Below are 25,714 nucleotides of genomic sequence, written 5' to 3' on the forward strand. Positions count from 1 at the left end.
AGTGAGAATCCTTATGACTTTTTGTTTGAACTCTTTGTCAGGTAGATTGTTTATTTCTGTTTCCTTTAGTTCTTTTTCTGTGGATTTGTCCTGTTCCCTTATGTGGAATGTATTCCTTTGCCTCCTCATTTTGCCTCTTCCTCTGTGCTTATGTCTATCTATTAGGTAGATCAGCTATGTCTCCCAAACTTGGAGAGGTGGCCTTAAGCAAGAGATCCTTTATGAGGTCCAGAAGTGTGCTTCCCTCTTTTCACGAGTTCCAAATGTTCCAGGAGTGTCCCCCTGTGAGGGCTACCTGTGTCCTTCTTTTCTGGCAGGGCTGCTCTTGCTTCATGTGCCCAGGGAGGCTTGGCTGTCCCCCCGGCTGGTTGTAATGCTCAGCTGCATGAAGCTGCTACAGTCACTTTTGTCTTTTTATCGGGCATGGGGGCCCCAGCACAGTTGGTTGCAAGCTCTAATAGCACATTCCTGTTGCAGGCTTTCTGTTAAGTGAGTAGGCTCCCAGCTTGGCTTGTTGCTAGGCTCAGTGGCTTACAATTGCTGTAGGCCCCTAGCCTACAAAGCTGTTGTCAAATCTCAGTAATCCAGCTGGCTGGGGCTGGCCCCAGGTGTGGGAGCACCCAACTGTTTCAGGCATTGGAAATTGTGGTTGATCCCCTAGGTGGCTGTTTGAGAATCCCAAGCCTGCTGCAGCTGACAAGCTCCAACTCCCGCAGACCGACACACCCCATCAACACAGTCCTGCCCCATGCCCATGTCCTGACTCACTGAACTGGACCCACTCACCCTGCTGCAGAGGCCCCACACACTTCACCAACACAGACCTGCCCCTCATACATGCCATGCCCTGCAGAGGCGTAAAGGTCTCCTATCCAGATCCCCCACTCCTCCCGGAAGGCTTCATACCTTAAGATTGCTCCTGGCTGGCTGTGAAGCACCATGGCTAGGACGTGGTTTTTTCCTCTCCAGAAAGGAATTTCTGCCTCTTCCGCCTCAGTCAGAACTGTCCCTTGTTGTCAGGGTTCTTTTTATCCAGTTTTCAGTTCTCTCTCAGGGGAATTGTTCCAAGAGTATTGGTAAATTTGTTGTGTCCAGGGAAGGAGGTGAGTTCAGAGTCTTCTTACACCACCATCTTGACACTGGATTCTAAAATATGTGAAAATATATTTGTAAATAATATATAAAATATTTATATTAACAAAATTATATTAAAATATCTATTTTGCTCTATATTTTAATAATTTAATAATTACATAGTATAAATATGTAATAATTATGTATTATTACATTTATATCATTATATAACATGAATTATCATATAAAATAGCATGAACTTTATATATATATATATTTTTTTCCTAAAGACTGTCACCAGAGCTAACAACTATTGCCAATCCTCTTTTTTTTTTCTCTTCTGCTTCCCCTCACTGACCCCCCAGTACTCAGTTGTATATTGTAGTTGTGAGTGCCTCTGGTTGTGCTGTGTGGGATGCCACCTCAGCACGGCCTGATGAACGGTGCCATGTCCACGCCCAGGATCCGAGCCAGTGAAACCCTGGGCCGCCAAAGTGGAGCACACGAACTTAACCACTTGGCCACGGGGCCAGCCCCAATATTTTTAAATATGTAGAATATAAAAAATATTTTATAAATATTTGAAGCTGACATGCTTTATTAAAGGCATTTTTTAAGCATTATTAGTGCACATGATTCTAAAATCAAATATATTTTTCACCATTCATTCAAATACTGTGTAAAATTTACATTTATACATATTTTACATGATAATAAACAATATTTTGTGTTTTATGGCCATGCACTAGTGCAGGCACACACCAGCATGTCCCACTTACTGCAACTGGTGGTGAGAAAGCCAATGGCTGGCATCTAATATGTAGTACTGCTGTGTATGGGTTTGATATGATTTCAAATCCACTTGTTTAGGATTTAAGTGAAGTTGTTTTAATGCACCTGCTTATGACAAAGACAAGAACTTGTTGTTTTGGTATAAGAATGAAGTTGTGTCAGGATGTCATTGTCTCATCTGTTGTCTTTGATAAGAACTCAGTGGCTCAGCTGATGATGAACCCTGCTGGGGGCTTATCCGTAAGAACATGTGGAGAAGCAAGGATGGCAAGGGGGCTATAAATGCCCAGAGTTTGTGAGGAATAGCCGAGCATGTCGGTCTGGGCAAGGTGACTCTTTGCTGACCTAAATAAGCTCTGCAAAGATCCTTGGGACATTAGCTTCTGCTGTAGTAATCGTGACTCTTTTAGGGGCGATGGTGAAAACTGAGTGGTGGCCCCTCAAAGATCATCATGCCCACCAACGCCAACTCCCTCATTCCCTAGCAATGTGCTCTAGCAACAGGGGGCTTTTATTTTGCACTGGCAGCTGGACGTCAGCTCTCCATTGGCCAATCCGCCTCTCCTCAGAAGAAACTCATAGGAAAGGTACACCTCAAACTAAATCTGGACTTTATCTCTTTTATGTCCCCTTGCCTGGAACAATAGTGTAATTAATCTATCATCGTTTTGGAATATGTTATTTATTTATTAGCTTATTAAGACATATTATCCTGTATGCTCTTGGCTTGTGAAATTCCTGCAGTGAACCTGTGTTAAATAAACTGCCGGCAAAGACAAACTCAGTCTCTGAGCATAATTTTGACCCCAAAACAAAACAAGTACATATGCTTTGAACCTGATGCTGACACACTGTCACCAAGATCAGACACTCCGAGACAATTCAACTCGGCTGCTGGTTACACCTCTGGACCCAACGAGGGATCGCAGCACACTGCAGGGCAGAGTGTGCAGAGACGCACAGCTACAGCGACAGCACTGAGGACAAGGAGCCTCTACCCAGGTGCCGCGCGATGAAACTGGTTACCTGGGAGTCAGCGAAAACCAGGAAAACCGCATTGTCAGTGGCTGGATGGTGACAGGTACTTCAGTGAACTCCAGGAAATGACCTTTCCCTGGGACAGTGGAGCAGACTGATGCTGAGCTTCTCTCTCTGCTGCTTTCAGTTCCAGGCCCTGGCCTCCTCCTGCCCTTGAACCCTGGCATCCAATGCCCTGATCTCTCTACTTGCCTTTTCTCCTTTCCAGATGCAAATCCTCCCACGACCTCAGTGATTGCATCACATGGTGAGAGTGAGGAAGTACCACCCGAACCTAAGGAAGGAGCAGCAGCACCGGCGGCACCAGTAAAAGGCCATGTTGGTAGGGGAGCTCCTGGCCCCATGGACAGACAAAGAGAACCTCGGGGGTGGCAGGCGGGAGCCCAGGCATCCTGAGGACAGGCAGCGGCCCTTCTACTGCACCGCTTTCACCCTGTTGCAGGTCCAGGAGCAGGAGAGCATCTTACAACAAATTCCCTACTCAGGCATGTTAGCATGGTAAGCTTCGTGCTCAGGCGGTTCTCCCTTTCCAAGAGACCCCTGGCTAGACCCAGGCCTCATTTTCTTTCCCAGATCCTCTTCCCTCCCTTCCTGAGCCAAAGGCCAACTAGGGATCCGAAGGCCGTGGGGCCCACCTGTCCTCAGGCCCCAGGGTAGAGGCAATGCCTCCTGGGCACCAAGGTAAGTATTTTCATGCAGCATTAAAAGTGGGCAAACTTTGGCCTGTTGCTAGGGTTTTGTAAACAGTGTTTGATTGGACCCAGTGTCGTGATCAAGGTGAAGAGAGTAAGGCATGGTGCGTAGTGCGAGTGAAGTGTCAGATCCCGTCTTTATCTAAAATTTTGATAATTTGTTCATAATTATCATCAATTTTGATTTTTTAAAATCTCGCAAAATGTGTTATTTATCTGGAATCCCGAGTTTCTGGTGGCCCTTAGATTTAGTCTGGAGGGAAAACCACCCCTAAAGCAAGGCCTCAGTCTGGATATTACAGAATAATGTCCCAGGGAAGAGGGGTTGTGTGATAGCTATTTAAAAGCAAGTGTGATGTGAGTATGGTGTATTGAATTTCATCTACAATTCCAAACACGGAGTATTTGTGGTTTTCTCCCCTCAGAAAGGAGCTTGCAAGATTCATGCATGTGACTGAGGCCAGCATGCAGGTCAGTATAGCTGAAAAAACGTATTTGGCAAGGCAGCCATTCTAAAATTTGCTTCAAGACGTGGACATCTATGTTGCGGACATTCTAAAGTTGAGTGTTTTTGTTGCCTTTTCCATGTTTGGAAACTAAGTTTTGAACTTTGAATCTTTGTGGGTGGGAAATGGGATATGTAAACCCCAGCTTATGGGACTTTCTCATTACCAGAAGAAACATGATTTCCTAAAGAAAGAAAACAGAGTTGAACTACTTCTTCTAGGCTTTGTATACAATTAGATATATATGAATAATATATCTAAGTAATATAAAAATATATTCTTTTTTTTTTTTGAGGAAGATTAGCCCTGAACTAACTACTGCCAATCCTACTCTTTTTGCTGAGGAAGACTGGTCCTGAGCTAACATCCATGCCCATCTTCCTCTACTTTATATGTGGGACGCCCACCACAGCATGGCTTTTGCCAAGCGGTGCCATGTCTGCACCCAGGATCCAAGCCGGCGAACCACGGGCCGCTGAGAAGCGGAACGTGCGCACTTAACTGCTGCGCCACCAGGCTGGCCCCTAGAAATATATTCTACATGATATAAATAAATATGTGCACATTTGCATGTGTATACATACACATGCATATATATATATATGTATTAGGGAGGACTTCTGTGTGGAGACTATACGATGGAAATAATAACACTATCTATGTCATAGAACTGATGAGGGGAACAAATGACATAATGCACATAAGTACCCAGCACAACGCCCAGCGACAGAGGAAGCCCTGAGAAATGTTCAGTACTAATACTCCATGATATAGCCTATCACCACGGTACAACCTGTGGCATATGTGACATAGTGGGAAGAGGCCTGGTTAGGAGTCACACATTCTGGTTCCTTTAGAGATACAAGCTGAGATATTTACAGATGAAACGATGCGAGGCCTAGATTTGCATCGAAATAATCCAGGGGCAGATGCAGGGGTGTTGGAGCATTGGTTAGGGCATTGATGAAATGAGACGGCTGTTAATAACTGTTGAAACTGAGTCATGAGGACACGGGACTCATGCTACGATTCTCTCTGTATATGTTTGACATTTCTCATAATAAAAAAAACATGTTTTTAAATGATTGGCGTTACAAACTCAAATGTTGAGAAGGCCAGGCGTGAGAACAGCAAGGAGGGTGGGGACTGGCACATGTCTTTCCCAAAGGGGACGGCTGGTATTCAGCTCAGCTCAGCGTTGCTGGGCAAGAATGTTGGGTCAGGATGGCCAGATTTTCTAGCTTTTCAAGACTGGCCCCAAATCAAAATGCTGGTATGAAACCTTCCATTCTTTAAATGTTGGCAACTAACTGAGATGTTTCACCACAAAGCATGCTGGCCACCTAAAACAGGTCCGCAGAATACACTCAGCTTGCAGCTGCCCATTTGTAGCCCTTGCCTGAGAGCTAACTTTCAACAAGTTTCATTCTCAGAAGCAGAAGAATGTAATTAAAAGCACTCTTTTTTTTTTTTTTAAAGATTTTATTTTATTTTTTTTTTCCTTTTTCTCCCCAAAGCCCCCCGGTACACAGTTGTATACTCTTCGTTGTGGGTCCCTCTAGTTGTGGCATGTGGGACGCTGCCTCAGCGTGGTCTGATGAGCAGTGCCATGTCCGCGCCCAGGATTCGAACCGACGAAACTCTGGGCCGCCTGCAGCAGAGCGCGCGAACTTAACCACTCGGCCACGGGGCCAGCCCCTTAAAAGCACTCTTAAGGCCAAGAATCCTAGGTTGCCATTGTTCCACTCTGTCGTTTCTCATTATAAGACCTGCTCCCATACATGTTTTGGTCTCTCCCCTCCATCCCTGCCTGTGAGTTTCTCTACCTGGATGCTTCACTCGGCTTACCTAGTTCTGATCTCAAATTTTTTCCCACTGATGCCCAAGACATTAGGAGTGTCTGAGAGAGGAGGCCCCAAGCTAACGAACCAGGACGTGCTTGACCTGATCCTACTTGCTGGCACATTTTGTAACGGTTCTTCACGATAAGCGGGCATACTGAGTGAATCTTAAGAAACATTATGCCTCAGGGACAAGGTAATAGGCTGGGAAGGTCAGAGCACCCAGCAGAAGAAAAAAAGGATTTTATGAAACATTCATATCCAAAAATATATATGTTGTTTACCAGTAATTCAAACGTAACTCAGCCTCCTGTATTTTTAATGCTAAATATCGCAACTGTAATGTAAACCTATTGTCGTTTGCATAGGAAATATTTTCAATACTTTGTACTCCTTTTCGCATTCCATTTATATTTTTCTTTTCATTCAGGAGAAATTAAAAAACATGTACTTTGATTTGAGCCATTCCTATATGATACACACATGTGTGCATCCATGGAAATGAGCCACTGGGGCAGCCGGTTCCCTGCAGCCTTCCGGTTCCTCAGGAGGCTCTTTGAGTCTAAGCTGATGAACAGGAGACTGTGTCCTTTCTCAGTCCCATGTTTGCAATGACGGAAGGGAAGGGCATGGGCCACAGGACATATTTCACCAGGGGGTGACCCAACTGGCATTTGAAATACTGGTGGCACAAGCTTTCAGCATCACAGCAACATGCCTCCACCACAGTATGAAAACCGACAGACGGGTGGTGTGGTTCCCTGACCAGGAAACAAACCCTGTCAGGTAGTGAGAGCAGAGAATCTTAGCCACTAGACCTCCAGGGCTGGCTATAGACATATACATATAGAGATGTATAAAACAGTACACACCCTATATTATATAATACGTGATACACACATACATACAACCTACACAAGCTGAATTGACTGTCTTGTTGATACGGCCTCTCTGTGAAATATGTCCTGTGGCCCATGCCCTTCCCTTCCGTCATTTCAACGTGGGGCTGAGAAAGGACACGGTCTCACGTCCAGCTTAGACTCGAAGAGCCTCCTGAGGAACCGGAAGTGTGCAGGGAACCGGTTGCCCCAGTGGCTCATTTCCGTGGATGCACACAGCCCTTCTCATTGGCTGAGCTCACTCTAGGCACGAGAAGGGCTTTGTTGACTTACTCACAACTATTTTCAAGGTGTCTTCTGCTTTGGGCAGGTGTGTGGCATTGCCAGTCTCGAAGCCAAAGTACCAGCTCCCCAGAGCACCTGCAATTTTTCACAATTCAGGGAAGACTTCCAGGGCGGCTCCCCAGACCTCTCTTCAGACAGAGAGGGGAGCACGTTGCTGATCTGTTTCTCAACCCGTATCTAAGACCACCAAGTAAATGCCAGATGTCTTCTGGGAAGGTCTTTGCTACCTCAGAGTTTGTTGCTCAGGTCTGCCAGATGGCCTGGGAGGAAAATAAGAGGATGGAGCCAACACTCGACAAACTCAGCTATTAAAAGTTCCCAGGCTTGTTGGCCTTGGTCAAGGCCATCCACCCTTCATCTATATTCTCCAACCAACCAACAAGCCCTTACTGAATGCCTACTGGGTACACAGCACTGCTTTGGGGTTCTGCATGGGCAAAACTGAGAAGTGTGTCAAGTGCAGGGAGTTTACAATCTAATTGAGAAATCACAAAATACACACACACACACACACACACACACACACACACACACACACTGCATCGACCCGTGTACATACGCACGCATATGCATCCGTGCTCCCATACATTTAAGAGTGGCTCACAACCGAGGTAAGGGGTGATAGGAATCTAATGACGTGGTCCCATTTCAAAGGCAGTAAGAGCTCAGAAGATGAGAGTACTATGGGCTGGGAAGGCTTCTTACAGGAGATGGGGACTGAGCTAGACCCAAACATCTGAAAGTCAATGGTAGTTAGCACATTGCATTTCTTTCACCATCAAGTAGACCAAAAGCAAATAACTTTCCCAATCATAGCAAGGACGAAGGATGTCATATAAGGTTCCCCTCTGAAAGGGCCCTGCAGAGAATGCGACCATAGGGAGCAGCCCTTTGAGGATTGAGCCCAGGCAGCCGGAGGTGAAGACATCCTTGGGGGTGGTGTCTGGTTCATGCTTCACCACATGGAGCCGTGGACGGCAGCGGTTGTACAAGCTTCCTGGTCATAATGGCTTACTATTTCAGGCACAATGTAAAGAAAAATCATGGAATTTTACCCTTAGCTCCTGGTTACAGTAAAAGGATGCAACGTTCCAGGGTCTGGGCAGGGAGTTAGTGTGCAAATGATTCAGCTCCCTGGAACCAACCTGAAGAGCCTGTGGTGTCCTATGATAGGGCAGCGAACACAAGAACTGAATCACTTTCATTGCCACACACAACCACCAGCAGTCATAGACATGTAGGGGCTCTCTTTAATTTAGTCCATCCCTTTCTAAGGCAAATGGCCCCCACGAGTTTTCCTCTTACTTTATCAGTGTAGACACAGCAAAACTTACATCCTAAAAAAAAAAACTGTAAAAAGTCACCTTGCAGGCAAGTGGGGAATTCTGAATACAGACGACTGGGTGATGATACCAAGGGAATACGGCACCAATCATGCGCCTGGACGGCACTGTGGTTGTGTTGGAAAAGCCTATCTTTTTTAGAAAGTGCACACACATAAAAATATAGAGATGAAAAGACATATTGTCTTGAGTTTCTTTTAAATTATCACAACAAGAGGAGAATGAATGGGAGGGGAGGAGGACGAAAGCGAAGAAAGAAGGAAGAGAGGGTGGGAGGGACAATGAAAGAGGCTAGACGAAGCAAGTTTGACAAAAGCCTGATAAATATTGAAGCTGGATGATTATTTTTATGGGGGTTCATTACAATATTCTTTCTACTTTTGTGTATGTTTGAAGATTTCATGATAACAGGTATTTTTAAAAATGAAGAGGCCAGCGCCATGGCCGAGTGGTTAGGTTTGCCTGCTCCGCTTCTGAGGCCCAGCATTTCACCAGTTTGGTCCTGGGTGCAGACATGGCCCCGCTCATCAGGCCATGCTGAGGCAGTGCCCTACGTAGCACAACCAGAAGGACCTACAATTAGAATATACAACTATGTACTGGGCAGCTGTGGGGAGAAGAAAGAGAAAAAAAAAGATTGGCAACAGACGTTAGCTCAGGTGCCGATCTTTAAAAAATAAATAAACAAATAAATAAAAAGTCAAAACCCTTAACACAATTGACAATAATAAAAATCACCCCCTATATTTTTACTGGTAAAATTAGCAATGTATCTTTCCATACTTCATTCTAGCTTCACAAGAATTCCGGGAATAGCAAGACATGGAAACAACCCACGTGTCCATTGATGGATGAATGGATAAAGAAGATGTGGGGTATACATACATATGTATATGTATGTATGTATATTTACAATGGGATATTATTCAGCCGTGAGAAAAGAGAAAATGCTGCCATTTGCAACAACATGGACGAATCTCGAGGACGTTATGCTGAGTGAAATGAGCCAGGCAGCGAGAGACAGAAAAAAAGAGAAAGAAAAAGTATTCTGTGAGACGATTATCTTTAGCCATTAGTAGTAGTAATAGCAGTCACCCTATTTTATCGTTGGGACACTGAAGCTCAGAGAGACGATGAGGCTTGCTCAGTGTCACGTGACAAGAACATGGGGCCGAAGTTCTCGCCATGAGGAGGAAACAAGAAGAGCAATGCTGTGCGCTGAATCCCACTTCAGGTGTTCCAACTCCCAACCTGGCTTCTTTACTCAAACCCCTGGGCTTCGGTATTTTGGCAGGGGGATGGTTAGTGCCATCACGCACCCCCTTGATAATCTGAGGGAAGGCGCGCACACGCTTAAAGTCACAGTACGGACAGATTTTACATTCGAGTTCCAAGAGACTCACGATCTCCCTGGTGGCCAACCATGGCCTCCAAATCAGGAGCCCCACGTCCAGACAATGTGCCCCACCCCAGTCACTGCAATGAATGGAGCCAGGTAGCACCCTAGACTCTCCCCCTCTCCCCCGCATCCTAAGACACTGCTCTCACCAAGTCACTGCCGCTGACCAAAACACTTACAGTGACCCACGCCCAAATCCAGGCATTCGAACTCCTCCCATAACTTTGGCCCCAACCCACCTTTCAAACTAGTTCTCACCCACAACAGTGTTGTCTTCAGGCTCTCCCTCCAGCTCCCCCTCAAAGTCACGTGTTACATGCACTCACTCTGCTGGCCACTCTGGCCGTGTGGGGGTTCCCTGAGACAAGCTTGCACTTGGTTCCTCCTCGGGCAGCTCACGCCACTTCTTGTAACCGGGATTCCCTGCACAGCTCAGCATCTGCCAATGCCTGACCCATCCTGTGAGGTGCAAAGGACACCCTCTTCCCCACAAAAGCCAAACCTGCTGCTACCACGGGGTGCTGAGAACAAAGCGTCTTGCAAGGTTTGAATCCTGGCGCACTTCCGCCGAGCTGTGTAACCTTGGGGAAGTCAGTGAACGTCTCTGAGCCTCCATTTCCTCGGTCAGGAACTAAAGACGGTGATGGTCCCCTCCTCAGGGGAGGGCTGGAACACACTGATTAGCCAGGCCCTGGTGCGCGGTGAGCTCCCACATGATGTCGCCAGCATGAGCAAGCACAGCGATGTGCCGCTCCACAGACTGTCATATCCACTCGGGAGCAGGGACTACGCTCCATGTCTGGCACCTTCAGTCACAGTGTGGGCTCACGTCCGGACTGACCCCACTCGGTCTTGATCCCTTAACTCCGGCATCAGCTCAAGATGTCTGAGCCTTCACCATGGGCCTTCCTTGTATTACTTCATGCAAATTTCACAACACCACAGAGGAGGTACGGTCACGGTCCCCATTTTACACATGCGGCACCTGAGGCACAGAGAGGTCAGCTAACTCCCCCGGGGTCACAGAGCAAGTAAGTGGTGGGGCTGGGCTGCCTGCCTCCAAGCTGTGGGGCCTCCTGCTCCTGGGTGGGCCAATCCGCCTCCCCAGATGGTGAGAACCGACGGCGCCATGGCCAGCTGGGCCTTCTCAGCCCTCCCCACATGGCTGCCCTGCATACGCAGCAGCCGACATGGGCTTCTTGCGTGAAGCGTGTATATCTCCAAAAAGACACGGTAGGGACGTTATTTTCACAAGAAGACATCCTCTCCTCGGTGCCCACACTCAGATGATAAGCATCTCGATCTCCTCTCACGGGCCCTCATGAAAAATAACTAGGAAAAAGATGGAAGTAGGAAATGGGAGGCAACAGGGTACGGTCATTCATAAAGTCCTTTTAAATCGTCTCTATTAATCTTCTCGCAACCGCGTGTGTTAGCTTCTATTGTTGTCTCCATTTGGCAGATAAGAAAACTAAGACTAGGGGAGAATAAGCAACTCAGGTGAGCGTGGGGGCCCCGCGCAGGGCACCCCAAAGTATCCCACAAGGGCCTATGGATGATTTTGAATTAAAGGTAAGAAGCTTCGAGAAGCGGCCAATGCAAAAAGGGGATTTCCCCCTCCTCTTTCTGTTTCCGCGGAAAGCAGGAAATAAATCTCCCATGTGGAAGGTACCCTCCCGCCACCAGGCGACGGAGACAGCCTGATCGCCGGAGCTAGGGAATTCGGGGCCAGGAAGCCGGCAGACACAAAATCCGTTACTTCGACTAATTTGCTACCTCAAGCCTAAATTCTGCTTAAATTCCTCACTAATTACACACCCCAAACCTAAGCTTCTCGGTCCTGACATTTTCGCACAGATTGTTTCTCTGTGTCAAAAGATCTAACAAGCAGCCTGCTTTGCCCATCTTGGAGAGCATCGTTTGTTTGATCTCCAATGTGGACCTATTAAATTGGCTTTTCTCCTGTTAATCTGGTCTCGTGTCAATTTTATTCTTAGTCAAGAGGGGTAGAAGGGGGAATTTCCCCCTGTCGGACCAGACCCAAGGCCAAGCTCCTGTTCCTGGAGTCCCGGGGAGTATGGCGAACTCTGACTTCAGCCTCATTGCAAAAACTCAGAGCAGGCAACCTCCTGGCCAATCATACTAGTTTACTATTCCCTGCCTACGACTGGATGCTGGATATGGAGGGCTGGGCCAAGAGAGATCCTCCAAACATCTCTCCAACGTCTACGGAGCTAGCGTGGGTTCTCTCGCTTCCCCTGCACAAATCGGCTGGAACGATCCAACGCAACCCCTTCTTCCTCTGGAAAGACAACCCAAGAGGTCGGGCGTAGTCGGGCAAAGGGCAACCCGGAGTCCCAAGTTCTGTCCTGGCGCATGCTCCCTACCAGCGCCCTCCTTGCAGGCACACCCTCCCATTTGATGGCCACGCCCCTGCCGTATGGGCACCTCAGCCCGCCCAATCGCCAGCAACTGGTGGTGAGCCCACACACGGCGCCTACTCAGACACGCTCTAGTCCGACTAGCTGCTCTAACCTGCCTAGACGCTCTGACCTGACTAGACGCCCGAAGAGCCTTGAAGGAGCCGGGTCGCGGGCCGCCACTCCAGCCTTGAGCCATGGATCCCAGAGCAGAATCCCCAGAAGCACACGGCCTCTTGGACAGCACTCGGGACCTGGAGCCTCCACAGCAGTGCAGCGACGAGGGAGACGACGAGGACCGGGAAGAAGTGCATGGTGAGTGGTGGTCGGGACAGGCCCTTCGGCCAACTCCAAGCAAGGAGCGTGGCCTGGGAGAGGCGAGCGGACAGGACACCCCTCCGATGCAGCCCCTCACCCCCTTCTTCCCAAGCCTGGGCTCCAACGCCCTGATCTTTCTCTTTGGGATTCCTCCTTTGCAGAAGCGAAACGTGTGGAGATCTCGCTTAGCGCAGACGGAGGAGAAGAGGAAGAAGGGATACAGGCCGAACCTGAGCAGGAAGCAGCAGCAGCAGCCGCACAAGGAAAAGAGGCAGGAGACGGAGCAGGAGAAGGAGAAGAAAAGGACGACGGCGCCGTTGGCGCTGGAGCTCCCGCGAACCGCGAGGCCGGCGGCGATGGCGGCCGAGAAGCGGGAGAGCAGGGGCCGGAGGAGCAGCCCCCGCAGGCCGCCGTCGAATGTCCGCAGCCTGGAGCCAGGCGGCAGCCGGGCCGCCGCGCCACGTTCACCCCGGTGCAGCTGCGGGAGCTGGAGGGCGTTTTCCGCCACACTCCGTATCCCGAATTGTGGTTGCGGTAAGCCGATTGCTCTGCTTCGCGTCGTTTCCAGGCAGCATGTGGGGCTGGTCCAGGGCGGCCTTCGGCTCTCTCACAGGTCCCTCTCCTCCCCTCCCTCACGAAGAGCCACCTAGGGGACTCCAGGCTGCCAGGGCCCCCGCCCCTGCCCTTGGGTTCTAGGGTTGGGGTGAGGGCTGTGCCTCTTGGGAGTCAAGGTAAATGTTTTCATTCAGGATTTCAATAAATCGAGGCAGGAAACTTTGGCTGCCGCCTTTAAGATAGAAAACGTTCGGTCGGGACCAGGCCAGGGATAAAAGTGAGTAGCGTGAGGCAGGGTGAAGCAAATGCCGGACTGGATCGTGCCTTTGTTTAACGTTTTGATCATCTGTTGTTCACGGATTGTGTTTGCCTTGATTTTCATAGTTTTAAACGCTGCGTTTGAAAGTGATTGATCTTGATTAGCGATTTTTCTGCATCCCCTTAAATCCTGTTCTTGAGAGAAAACTGTCCGTAAAGCAAGCCTCATCTGAGATACTAGGGAATAGTGTACCCGAGTGGGGTGGGGAGCTGGTGATTAAAAAAAGTTTAAAAATAAGTGCAACCGGGGGCTGGCCCCGTGGCCGAGTGGTTAGGTTCGCGCGCTCCGCTGCAGGCGGCCCAGTGTTTCGTTGGTTCGAATCCTGGGCGCGGACATGGCACTGCTCATCAGACCACGCTGAGGCAGCGTCCCACATGCCACAACTAGAAGAACCCACAACGAAGAATACACAACTATGTACCGGGGGGCGTTGGGGAGAAAAAGGAAAAAATAAAATCTTTAAAAAAAAAAAAAATAAGTGCAACCGAAGAATGAACAGCAGAGAGTTTGTGCCATCCTTAAGCATCGTCTAGGAATGGACTCCAGCCTGTTCATCACTCATAGGCAGATAATAGATAATAGACAGATAGATAGATAGATAGATAGATAGCAGGCTATTTTAAGGTTCTAATTTAATGCGTAACACGAGTGAGAGCAATGGTTGAAAGTTGGTAGGGAAATTTGCTCAGTCAGATATTCTTTTTCATTTTGAAGTCGGTAACACTCGGTGAACTAGAACTTCATGCGTCCTTGGGAACCGTGCCTCCTTCACCCGTGATACTTGGCTCTCCTTCAGTGCTTTGTCAACGTCAGTTCACTGTCAGTCCTGAAGTGGTGTGAGTTTTCCTACTGCAGAAGTGGGTTCGTAAAGCAAATGGCTGACATTTCCCTGAAAGAAAAAGTTTCAAATAAGAATGCACTATCACGCTAGATTTAATTTAATGCACAGCTCCAAATACTGAACACTTGCGATTTTTCCCCCCTCAGACAGGAGCTTGCTAGACGCATGGGTGTGACTGAAGCCAGGGTGCAGGTGAGTAAACCTGAACAAAGCAGCTCGGCAGGGCAGCCCTTCTAAAACCTGCTTCTGTCCTACACGGTCTCACGTTTGTGTGTTTTTGTTGCCTCTTCCGTGTTTGGGAAATGAGTTTTGAACTTTGGGGTCCTGGTGGGTGGAAAACGGGGTAAGTAAACAGCAGCTTTTGGAAACTGCCCGTCACCAGAAGGAACATGATTTCCTAAAGGAGAAAAAAAAAAAATGGTCATTAGTACACTGTTCCTTATATACAAAGATAGATGTGTATGTATAGCTCAACTCCTTTTGACACGGGTATCCTTTAGGTAACACTTGTGTGTGGAGTCACATTGGGGTTAAGTCTGAAGTGGAAATTGCTCAGATGAATGCACCAAGAAGTTCCATTATACTAAATTACTTAAAACCAAGCATAAGCTCTTTATGTAAGGAGTGAATTTATAAGTATCTAGGCATTGAAGAGGGGGCGTAATTCACACATAGAACACAGCAGAGGAGCAGCTGATGTGTGTTTGGTTTGGCCGAGACCGGTGGGGAGGGTATAGCATGAGTCCAAGCGCCTGGTCCTCCTGCCGTTGTTTTGAAGTGTTTGGCAGAGTGGTGTAGAGAATGGCGGCCCTAAATTTTAATCTTCTGGAATTCTTTGATATGTGAGCCTGCAAACACTGCTAACATAGTAGGTTGTGCATCGTGGCGGGGATGGGAGGGGGTGTTGCAACCTTGTAACTATGTCCAAAAGATGAAACAAAGGAAAGTACAACAATTTCAAAGTTCCACGGACCTAAGAAAGGTGGAAGTGCCGGACACGAATTAGAGAGTCGAACGTACGCCTTGGGGACCTCACACACGTTCAAATTTTTGAGACTCCAAGTGCATTGGTGAATATTCTCTGGAGGAATGTCTAACACCTAAGAGGTGTGTCCTTCCTTCCTGTGGCGCTGTCGTGAAGCGGTGGGTTGTGTGGAACTTGGTGGTGGGGGTGGGGGGGGGGATGGCTCTTAGTTCAGGCTGGATGCTCACCTGTGGGAATTTGAAATGCTTTTTCTTTGCTCAGTCAGTGATGACTAATTTATGGGTCAATGGATCAAGAGGTGATGTTTTGAGATCGTAGGAAAGTCTAAGTTGTGTCAAAGGATAATTTGGAAGTGAAAAAAAGAAGAAGGAGAAAAGACAGAAAGAGAGGAAAAGAAAAATCAGGCTGGGTTTATTAGCTTTGCTGCAGAGACCGTGTGTGAGGGCAGTGACGGAAACGGGCCGCAGACCTAGTGCCGGGGTGTCTGAGAAGCAGCCCAACAAAGCAGGCCGCTGAGCGCTGGCGTCCTGAGGCCGAGGGCTGGGCTCACAGTCGGGTCTGGCCGGGGCCGGGAGGACCAGGCCTCTGCTTTCGCAAGCAGGCAGAGCAAGCTCAGAGGAAAAGAAAAACTTCAGTTTTCGTGCGTGGACTTCCTCCCTGCATGGGTTTGCGCAGTGCTCCCTCAGTGGGGTTCTGCAGGGACGAGGAGCCACAAGAAACAACTAAGGAAAGAGAGAGGATGTTCTCACCTGTTTCCAAACTCTACAGCATGAATTTCCCAAAGACGTTTTCCCCTGGTTTCACTGAGCCCTGACGGGTAAGCAGCACCGTCTAGGTTTGAGGCGTCCAGCACGGTACTTTGACTTACCCATATTGTGAAGTGATCACCACAGTCAGTTTGATTAACCTCCATCATCGCTCACATAGTTGCAAACCAAAAAAGAAAAAATTGTTTTTCTCCTTGTGGTGAGAACTCTTAGGATTTACTCCCAGCAACTTTCAGAGATACCGTAGAGCAGTGGTAACTGTGGTAGAGCAGTGGTAACAGTGCTCGTCACGTCGTGCATCACAGCCCCAGTACTCATTTATCTGCTCACTGGAGGTTTGTACCTTTTGACCACTTTCGTCCAATTCCCAGCCCCCCAGCCCCTGCCTCGGGTAAGCAGAAATCTGGTCTTTTTCTGCAAGTTTGGTTTTTTGTTGTTAGATCCCACATAAAAGTGAGATCATACAGCATTTGTCTGAAGAAAATGTTAATGGAGGTTCCCCCTTAGTCTGCAATTAACAGTAAGAGTCGTTCTAGGAAACCGGTATTTTAAATATGCAGCTAGTATCAGCCTTTACCCCAGTGAGCCCGATTTGCATTTTGGTTGTGTTTATGCAGGTTTGACCGCTGGTATGCTGGGATCCCTCAAAGTGAGCCCTATCACAGTGGCTTTTTAGACTACGTATTCACACAGAAGGACCCAAACACTACGGTGGGAGAGTGAAAATAAGGCAACAGGCAGAGAGAGGAGGATGCAGACTGGGACTGTCCCAAAATAGTAAACACAGCGTGATTGAGCTGACTAGGATGCTGAGGGGACAATGTAGTCTAAAGGGCAGTTTTATTTTTAGTTGTTTGGATATTTTGTGACCCCCTCACCCACACGGTTGTCGACTCTCTTCCCCAACCGCTGGTTCCATCTTCTTGCCTTAAGCATAAGGGAGGAGAAGGGGACCTCCTGGGTGAGCGGCACGGCCTAGGTTGAGTGGCATGCCGGGCATCAGCGGCCCCCTCCCAGGGTCCTGGAGCAGTGGGCTGACCTGGTCCCGAGCCCAGGAAGGTTTGGAGGGTGGGCCAGGTCGGAGCTCGCAGAATTGACAACGGTGACAGCGGTATGCCTCTTTCCCTCCAAACTCTTGGCTAGGCAAGGATTTTAAGAGAGTTAGTCAACTTGGTAAATTTGGGACTTTAGTAAAGTCGGCCCGAATTTAGTGAGTCTAAGCATTCATTTCCCCTAAAGTCTAAAAAGTTAAAGCAGTGTCCATGGCTTCAGCTATACTCGTGTCCCAGCAAGCCCGGCCACAAACTCCCTGGGCCCCCTCTGACCGAGCCTCGCTCGCAATGCCATCTTTTTAACTACCAAGAGGTTGCAGAGGATGAATGGCCCTTTAGTCATCCCTGAAGGAAAGCTTTGGTTTAAAAATCCCACACACCCCCTTTGATTATTTCCTGTACACTGAAGATGGGCTTTTCAACATGGAGGCTGTTCCCCTCAGGATGACTTGAAAAGACACCCACTTCTTACCATACTGTGCTTCCCCAAGATCACTGTGACACTTGCCTAGTGAGGAGGGGTTAGTGGCAGCTGGACAGCTGAGGGTCAGCTGTCAGGACACAGACGTACCAAGCATAGCAATCACAGCAGGGACACGGTGCAATTCCTCAGCCACACCTGCGTCCGAGAGTGGGGAAAATAACATTAAAGGTGGGAGGAGAGAGACACAGCAATCTGCCAAGCCGGAGCCTGGCACGTGGCCAGTGCTCACCGACGGCGAGCTGGGGCGGGGGGCCATGGTGGCAACTTTCCTAAGATATTTTCGCAAGAAGGAAACAGCTTCTCCTGACGCAGTTTAAAATCTTAAGGGCATAGAGAGTTGCCTGCTGTGTTTTTTCATGACATTAAACGCTCAACGTACTAAACCAATCCCTTTTTCCCTCTGTTTGAAGGTTTGGTTTAAGAATAGGAGGGCCAAGTGGAGGAGATGGCAGAGGGCGTTGATGTTCAGAGTCATGCCCCCCGTGGTCCTGGGCCCCCCCGTCGTCATTGGCTCGGGCAGACCCAGAAGTACCATCCTGATTCGGACTCCGGATGGCATGCGGATGCTTTTGCAGCCGCTGCCGCCGGGGCTGCCTCTGCCGCCGGGGTCTCCCTTTCCTCCTGTGTTCTTGCCGCCTCCGCCCTGGCTTCTTCCACCTTTCCTTCCCTGTGGCTGCTGTCGTGTGGCATGGCCTGCTCCCTTACCATCAGGGGGCCTTTTGTAGCCCACATTTTCTAAAGAATGGTCCCTGTGACAGTTTTTTCAAAGTTCTTTTGAGCCAAGTTCGAATTCTGCATCCCTCACCATCAAGAGCAGTTCACCAAATGCCTGCTAAATGTGTTAAATAAAAGTACGCAGTCATTGACCCTCTCTTATAGGGCACGTGTTTGTATTTTCAATAAAGTTGTGAATTCTCTGCAAATTTGTCTTGTGTGTTACATGGGGTTAGTGAGTTTGATGGAAATTGCGAAGAAGATGCCGTTCAGACCGACGGCCAAGGAGGCTTCCTTTCATGCAGGAGTATCGCTGAGTCACCATCGGCAGGCCACGCACATCTCAGAAGTTTCCCAAGTGCCCGTGGCAGGCTCACACAGACCCACCTCTTCTCTGCCACCCTCTCCCCCAACACCCCATCGTCCCCCGACCCTGCCCCGTTGGGACCATACAGATGTGTCAGATGGAGTGGCATGAGTCCCTGATGAGAGAACAGTGCGTTTCAAGGCAGGCCTGAGCCCCATTCTCGCTGAGGAGCTCAGGCACAACGGAGGACTCTACGGGAAGCTTCCTAAGAGGCTCCTCCCGGGGCTTTAGGGAGAAGTGGGAGCCAGGCCTTCACCTGGTGCTCTCCAAGTTCTGTTCGCCACCTTCCCTTTTGTGGAGGGGACACGGGGATAGAAAACTATAATTAGTGTTCGGGTGGTGAACATGATGTAATGTACACAGAACTCGAAATATGATGTACAGCCAAAAAAAAGAAAAATTGACAAAAAAGAAAGAAACCATTCTAGCAGGAGGGTCCTGCTTCTTCCAAGGCGACGCAGGGGGAGACTCCCTCAAGGCCAGAGCAAGGCTCTTCTCCCGCCCCCTTGCCCTCCTCCACCCCCCACAAGTAGAGAGCGCATTATAGCTTCCTCCTCAGCTCAGAGCTGAGATCACGCCTTCAAGTGTGTTTTGTCCCCTCCACCATCCTTGAGAGAACCCTGGTTCCAGCTAATTCTACAGCGAAACGTGCCAGGGTCGGGGAAAATCACCTTTCGACCCTTGTGTTCTATGGCTGGACTAACAATAAAATTGACACAAGACCAGATTAACAGGAGAAAAACCCAGTTTAATAGCACGTTTTGGAGATCATAGAGAAATGGTGCTCAGAGAGTGCACGTGGCAGGCAGCATATATATCTTTTACACAAAGAAACAATAAATTTGTGAGGAATGACACGACAAAGAAACTCAGATTTGAGGTACGTAATTCGTGACGCATTGAAGCAGAGTTGAGGCTTGAGGGAGTAAATTAGCAAGGTTTGTCTCTGCAGGCTCCCGGGATCAGGATGCAGGGAGAGCACCCTTCACAGGGGAGATGGATTTCCTGCTTTCAGGGGGGAACAGAGACAGGAGGGTCAGAATGCCCTTGTTGCTTCTCAAGTAACTTTAATTCAAAATAACCAGTATGCTATTGTGGGATATTTTGGGGTAAGGTGGCCTGCCCTGGGCCCCAACAGTTCCCTCCTCTGAAACTTCCCTGGAAGTTTCCCATATTAAAAATCGAGTTGGTAGATTGTTCCATTATTTCACGGAATTAAACTTTTAGTCTTCAAAATAGATCGGTTCAGTTGAACAGTTGGGTCTCATTGCAGGAGACCACGATGCAGGTGGGCTCCCAGAGTTAGGGCTGGGACATGCATGCAGGCTGTCAGTTCTTTCTTTTGGCTCTCTTTGGGAATGACTCTGGATCTTGGGAAGGTAGTAACCTCTGAGGACGCCTCTTGGGTCCGTAGAGTTGTTTAATACTGGCAGAAACATTTACTGTTTGTCTCACTTAAAAACCCAACAAGATATTTAAAAGGATTTTTTTAGCAGCTGTGTGGTCAAAAATTGGCCAAACTAAACCCTGATGTTCAGAGCCTGATAGGAATTTTTTATAGGCCTTCTTTGCTCAATTAGAATAAAACTATGTACCCAGAGGAAAGAAGCAAACTAGGAATAATGTAACCGGACCGGTAGATCAACCTATGATGTCATTTAAGTTACAGCCCAGTTTCTGAGGAATTGAGAGCCCACTGTCCTTACCTTACAAGTCCTTGCAAAGCTGAAAGTGCATCTCTACAGGCAGGTCAGATTCAACCCATTCCCTTTCACCAATCCCAAAACCTTCCCTATTTGCCTCAAAAGGCTTATAACCTCTCCCAGAACTCTTTAGACCATCCCCAGTTCCTAAGACTGAAGGAAAATTTTAAATGGCAATTACCCTGAAACTCCTTTGAAAAAAAGGGAAACTCGCCTTTTTTTCTCTCTGTCCATTAAAGTTGTAAATTTTACCACGTCTTTAAAATGTAAACACCCCAAAAGATAACAGCCCACGGTTGCCTGAGACTAAACCTGGCTAGCTCAATCAATGAAGCCCAAGGTTTAAGGAAAAAAACCGAGGGAAAATGTTTTGTTTTAAATGCAGGCTACCAGAGAGGCTCTTTTGCTGCAAATCTAACTCACACCCTCCTTGTCTAAGGCAAATATAAATCTTAAAAGTCTTCCCCACAAATATTTAAAGATAAAAAACTTGGGGCCGGCCCAGTGGCAAAGTGGTTAAGTTCGCGTGCTCCGCTTCAGCAGCCCGGGGTTCTCAGGTTTGGATCCTGGGTGCAGACACAGCACCGCTCGTCAAGCCAAGCTGTGGCGAGATCCCACATAAAAAGAGGGAGATTGGCACAGAATGTTAGCTCAGAGACAATCTTCCTCAAGCAAAAAGAAGAAGATTGACAACAGATGTTAGCTCGGGGCCAGTCTTCCTCACAAAAAACAAAAAGACAAAAAAACAAAAGACGTTTAAGCAGGTAATCTTAACTTGTTCCATCTGCTAGAGACATAATTATTTATAAATTAGTGAGTTTTGTATTGTACCTGATTCATGGCTGAAATTTTTTTTTTTAAAGATTTTATCTTTTTTTCTTTTTCTCCCCAAAGCCCCCCGGTACATAGTTGTATATTCTTTGTTGCGGATCCTTCTAGCTGTGGCATGTGGGACGCCGCCTCAGCATGGTTTGATGAGCAGTGCCATGTCCGCGCCCAGCTCAGGATTCGAACCAACGAAACCCTGGGCCGCCTGCAGCGGAGCGCGTGAACTTAACCACTCGGCCACACGGCCAGCCCCTCTCTCTTTCTAACAGGGACAGAAAATCTAATTTTAATTTTAGACTAGTTTACTTTTGATATTAAAACTTATTTACTCAATTAAATTCATTCCAATCTTAGCCAGCCCTGGCCACACATAAAATCCCTTTCCAACTTTTTTTTTTTATAAACCTTCTATAACATTTTTATGTGCATTTTAGTTTATCCCTTGTTCTTTTATCATTATTATTATTCAGAAATAACCAGCTTTATTCTGGGACAAAATTATTCTTTTCTCAACAAAAATGCATCTCCATTCCTCACACCTTTTTTTTTTTACCAGAAACATACAACTTATTTTCTTTGTGTACAGAGGTTTTTCTTTATTATTTATAGTAGCTTTAATTACATATATTAATTAGAATTATTAACCCTTAGAAACTTTAATTTCTAGTGAAAACTAAGAAGTAAGCAGTTGTGAACTGTATGTCATATCTGTATTCTTCAGAGTGGGAAATTTAAGAAGACATTTCATAATTTCTGGAAACATATTGTTTTCATAGTGCAATCATTCAATAAAGCACAAACATGTTTACTAATAGACCCAAATTTATCTTTTAGACTTTTCTAATAAGAAGGCAAAAGTAGATAAACCCTTGTACAGTAATTAATGTTTTATTATTTTATCTTATCTGGAGATCATCTAGATACTCAATAATTTTTTTTTTTTGGTGAGAAAGATTGGCCCTGAGCTAACATCTGTGCCCATCTTCCTCTATTTTGTATGTGGGATGCCTCTACAGCATGGCTTGAGAGTGAAAATAAGGCAACAGGCAGAGAGAGGAGGCTGCAGGCGGCGCAGGGTTTCATGCCACAGCTAGAAGGATCCACAACAAAGAATATACAACTATGTACCGGGGGGCTTTGGGGAGAAAAAGAAAAAAAGATAAAATCTTTAAAAAAAAAAATTTCAGCCATGAATCAGGTACAATACAAAACTCACTAATTTATAAATAATTATGTCTCTAGCAGATGGAACAAGTTAAGATTACCTGCTTAAACGTCTTTTGTTTTTTTGTCTTTTTGTTTTTTGTGAGGAAGACTGGCCCCGAGCTAACATCTGTTGTCAATCTTCTTCTTTTTGCTTGAGGAAGATTGTCTCTGAGCTAACATTCTGTGCCAATCTCCCTCTTTTTATGTGGGATCTCGCCACAGCTTGGCTTGACGAGCGGTGCTGTGTCTGCACCCAGGATCCAAACCTGAGAACCCCGGGCTGCTGAAGCGGAGCACGCGAACTTAACCACTTTGCCACTGGGCCGGCCCCAAGTTTTTTATCTTTAAATATTTGTGGGGAAGACTTTTAAGATTTATATTTGCCTTAGACAAGGAGGGTGTGAGTTAGATTTGCAGCAAAAGAGCCTCTCTGGTAGCCTGCATTTAAAACAAAACATTTTCCCTCGGTTTTTTTCCTTAAACCTTGGGCTTCATTGATTGAGCTAGCCAGGTTTAGTCTCAGGCAACCGTGGGCTGTTATCTTTTGGGGTGTTTACATTTTAAAGACGTGGTAAAATTTACAACTTTAATGGACAGAGAGAAAAAAAGGCGAGTTTCCCTTTTTTTCAAAGGAGTTTCAGGGTAATTGCCATTTAAAATTTTCCTTCAGTCTTAGGAACTGGGGATGGTCTAAAGAGTTCTGGGAGAGGTTATAAGCCTTTTGAGGCAAATAGGGAAGGTTTTGGGATTGGTGAAAGGGAATGGGTTGAATCTGACCTGCCTGTAGAGATGCACTTTCAGCTTTGCAAGGACTTGTAAGGTAAGGACAGTGGGCTCTCAATTCCTCAGAAACTGGGCTGTAACTTAAATGACATCATAGGTTGATCTACCGGTCCGGTTACATTATTCCTAGTTTGCTTCTTTCCTCTGGGTACATAGTTTTATTCTAATTGAGCAAAGAAGGCCTATAAAAAATTCCTATCAGGCTCTGAACATCAGGGTTTAGTTTGGCCAATTTTTGACCACACAGCTGCTAAAAAAATCCTTTTAAATATCTTGTTGGGTTTTTAAGTGAGACAAACAGTAAATGTTTCTGCCAGTATTAAACAACTCTACGGACCCAAGAGGCGTCCTCAGAGGTTACTACCTTCCCAAGATCCAGAGTCATTCCCAAAGAGAGCCAAAAGAAAGAACTGACAGCCTGCATGCATGTCCCAGCCCTAACTCTGGGAGCCCACCTGCATCGTGGTCTCCTGCAATGAGACCCAACTGTTCAACTGAACCGATCTATTTTGAAGACTAAAAGTTTAATTCCGTGAAATAATGGAACAATCTACCAACTCGATTTTTAATATGGGAAACTTCCAGGGAAGTTTCAGAGGAGGGAACTGTTGGGGCCCAGGGCAGGCCACCTTACCCCAAAATATCCCACAATAGCATACTGGTTATTTTGAATTAAAGTTACTTGAGAAGCAACAAGGGCATTCTGACCCTCCTGTCTCTGTTCCCCCCTGAAAGCAGGAAATCCATCTCCCCTGTGAAGGGTGCTCTCCCTGCATCCTGATCCCGGGAGCCTGCAGAGACAAACCTTGCTAATTTACTCCCTCAAGCCTCAACTCTGCTTCAATGCGTCACGAATTACGTACCTCAAATCTGAGTTTCTTTGTCGTGTCATTCCTCACAAATTTATTGTTTCTTTGTGTAAAAGATATATATGCTGCCTGCCACGTGCACTCTCTGAGCACCATTTCTCTATGATCTCCAAAACGTGCTATTAAACTGGGTTTTTCTCCTGTTAATCTGGTCTTGTGTCAATTTTATTGTTAGTCCAGCCATAGAACACAAGGGTCGAAAGGTGATTTTCCCCGACCCTGGCACGTTTCGCTGTAGAATTAGCTGGAACCAGGGTTCTCTCAAGGATGGTGGAGGGGACAAAACACACTTGAAGGCGTGATCTCAGCTCTGAGCTGAGGAGGAAGCTATAATGCGCTCTCTACTTGTGGGGGGTGGAGGAGGGCAAGGGGGCGGGAGAAGAGCCTTGCTCTGGCCTTGAGGGAGTCTCCCCCTGCGTCGCCTTGGAAGAAGCAGGACCCTCCTGCTAGAATGGTTTCTTTCTTTTTTGTCAATTTTTCTTTTTTTTGGCTGTACATCATATTTCGAGTTCTGTGTACATTACATCATGTTCACCACCCGAACACTAATTATAGTTTTCTATCCCCGTGTCCCCTCCACAAAAGGGAAGGTGGCGAACAGAACTTGGAGAGCACCAGGTGAAGGCCTGGCTCCCACTTCTCCCTAAAGCCCCGGGAGGAGCCTCTTAGGAAGCTTCCCGTAGAGTCCTCCGTTGTGCCTGAGCTCCTCAGCGAGAATGGGGCTCAGGCCTGCCTTGAAACGCACTGTTCTCTCATCAGGGACTCATGCCACTCCATCTGACACATCTGTATGGTCCCAACGGGGCAGGGTCGGGGGACGATGGGGTGTTGGGGGAGAGGGTGGCAGAGAAGAGGTGGGTCTGTGTGAGCCTGCCACGGGCACTTGGGAAACTTCTGAGATGTGCGTGGCCTGCCGATGGTGACTCAGCGATACTCCTGCATGAAAGGAAGCCTCCTTGGCCGTCGGTCTGAACGGCATCTTCTTCGCAATTTCCATCAAACTCACTAACCCCATGTAACACACAAGACAAATTTGCAGAGAATTCACAACTTTATTGAAAATACAAACACGTGCCCTATAAGAGAGGGTCAATGACTGCGTACTTTTATTTAACACATTTAGCAGGCATTTGGTGAACTGCTCTTGATGGTGAGGGATGCAGAATTCGAACTTGGCTCAAAAGAACTTTGAAAAAACTGTCACAGGGACCATTCTTTAGAAAATGTGGGCTACAAAAGGCCCCCTGATGGTAAGGGAGCAGGCCATGCCACACGACAGCAGCCACAGGGAAGGAAAGGTGGAAGAAGCCAGGGCGGAGGCGGCAAGAACACAGGAGGAAAGGGAGACCCCGGCGGCAGAGGCAGCCCCGGCGGCAGCGGCTGCAAAAGCATCCGCATGCCATCCGGAGTCCGAATCAGGATGGTACTTCTGGGTCTGCCCGAGCCAATGACGACGGGGGGGCCCAGGACCACGGGGGGCATGACTCTGAACATCAACGCCCTCTGCCATCTCCTCCACTTGGCCCTCCTATTCTTAAACCAAACCTTCAAACAGAGGGAAAAAGGGATTGGTTTAGTACGTTGAGCGTTTAATGTCATGAAAAAACACAGCAGGCAACTCTCTATGCCCTTAA

The 25,714-nt window shown here is 47.4% G+C and overlaps 1 protein-coding gene across 1 annotated transcript; it reads left to right on the forward strand.

Annotated features, from left to right (window-relative positions):
• The first annotated feature begins 8,770 nt into the window (after window positions 1-8,770).
• On the forward strand, window positions 8,771-18,526 carry LOC106828134 (rhox homeobox family member 2-like). The gene is made up of 4 exons (XM_014836379.3): window positions 8,771-12,604; window positions 12,769-13,141; window positions 14,469-14,514; window positions 18,021-18,526. The coding sequence occupies exons 1-4, from the start codon at window positions 12,487-12,489 to the stop codon at window positions 18,333-18,335; spliced, it is 852 nt and encodes a 283-aa protein (XP_014691865.3). The 5' UTR covers window positions 8,771-12,486; the 3' UTR covers window positions 18,336-18,526.
• The last annotated feature ends 7,188 nt before the right edge of the window (window positions 18,527-25,714 follow it).

This window comes from Equus asinus, chromosome X, assembly GCF_041296235.1.
Source record: "Equus asinus isolate D_3611 breed Donkey chromosome X, EquAss-T2T_v2, whole genome shotgun sequence".
Classification (NCBI taxonomy): domain Eukaryota; kingdom Metazoa; phylum Chordata; class Mammalia; order Perissodactyla; family Equidae; genus Equus; species Equus asinus.

What these genes read in the sequence shown, in the direction of transcription:
- LOC106828134 (XM_014836379.3), top strand. Translation starts at nt 12,487, where the DNA reads ATGGATCCCAGAGCAGAATCCCCAGAAGCACACGGCCTCTTGGACAGC. An exon ending in TATCCCGAATTGTGGTTGCG is followed by an intron (nt 13,142 to 14,468) that starts GTAAGCCGATTG and finishes TTCCCCCCTCAG; the next exon opens with ACAGGAGCTTGCTAGACGCA. An exon ending in TGACTGAAGCCAGGGTGCAG is followed by an intron (nt 14,515 to 18,020) that starts GTGAGTAAACCT and finishes CTCTGTTTGAAG; the next exon opens with GTTTGGTTTAAGAATAGGAG.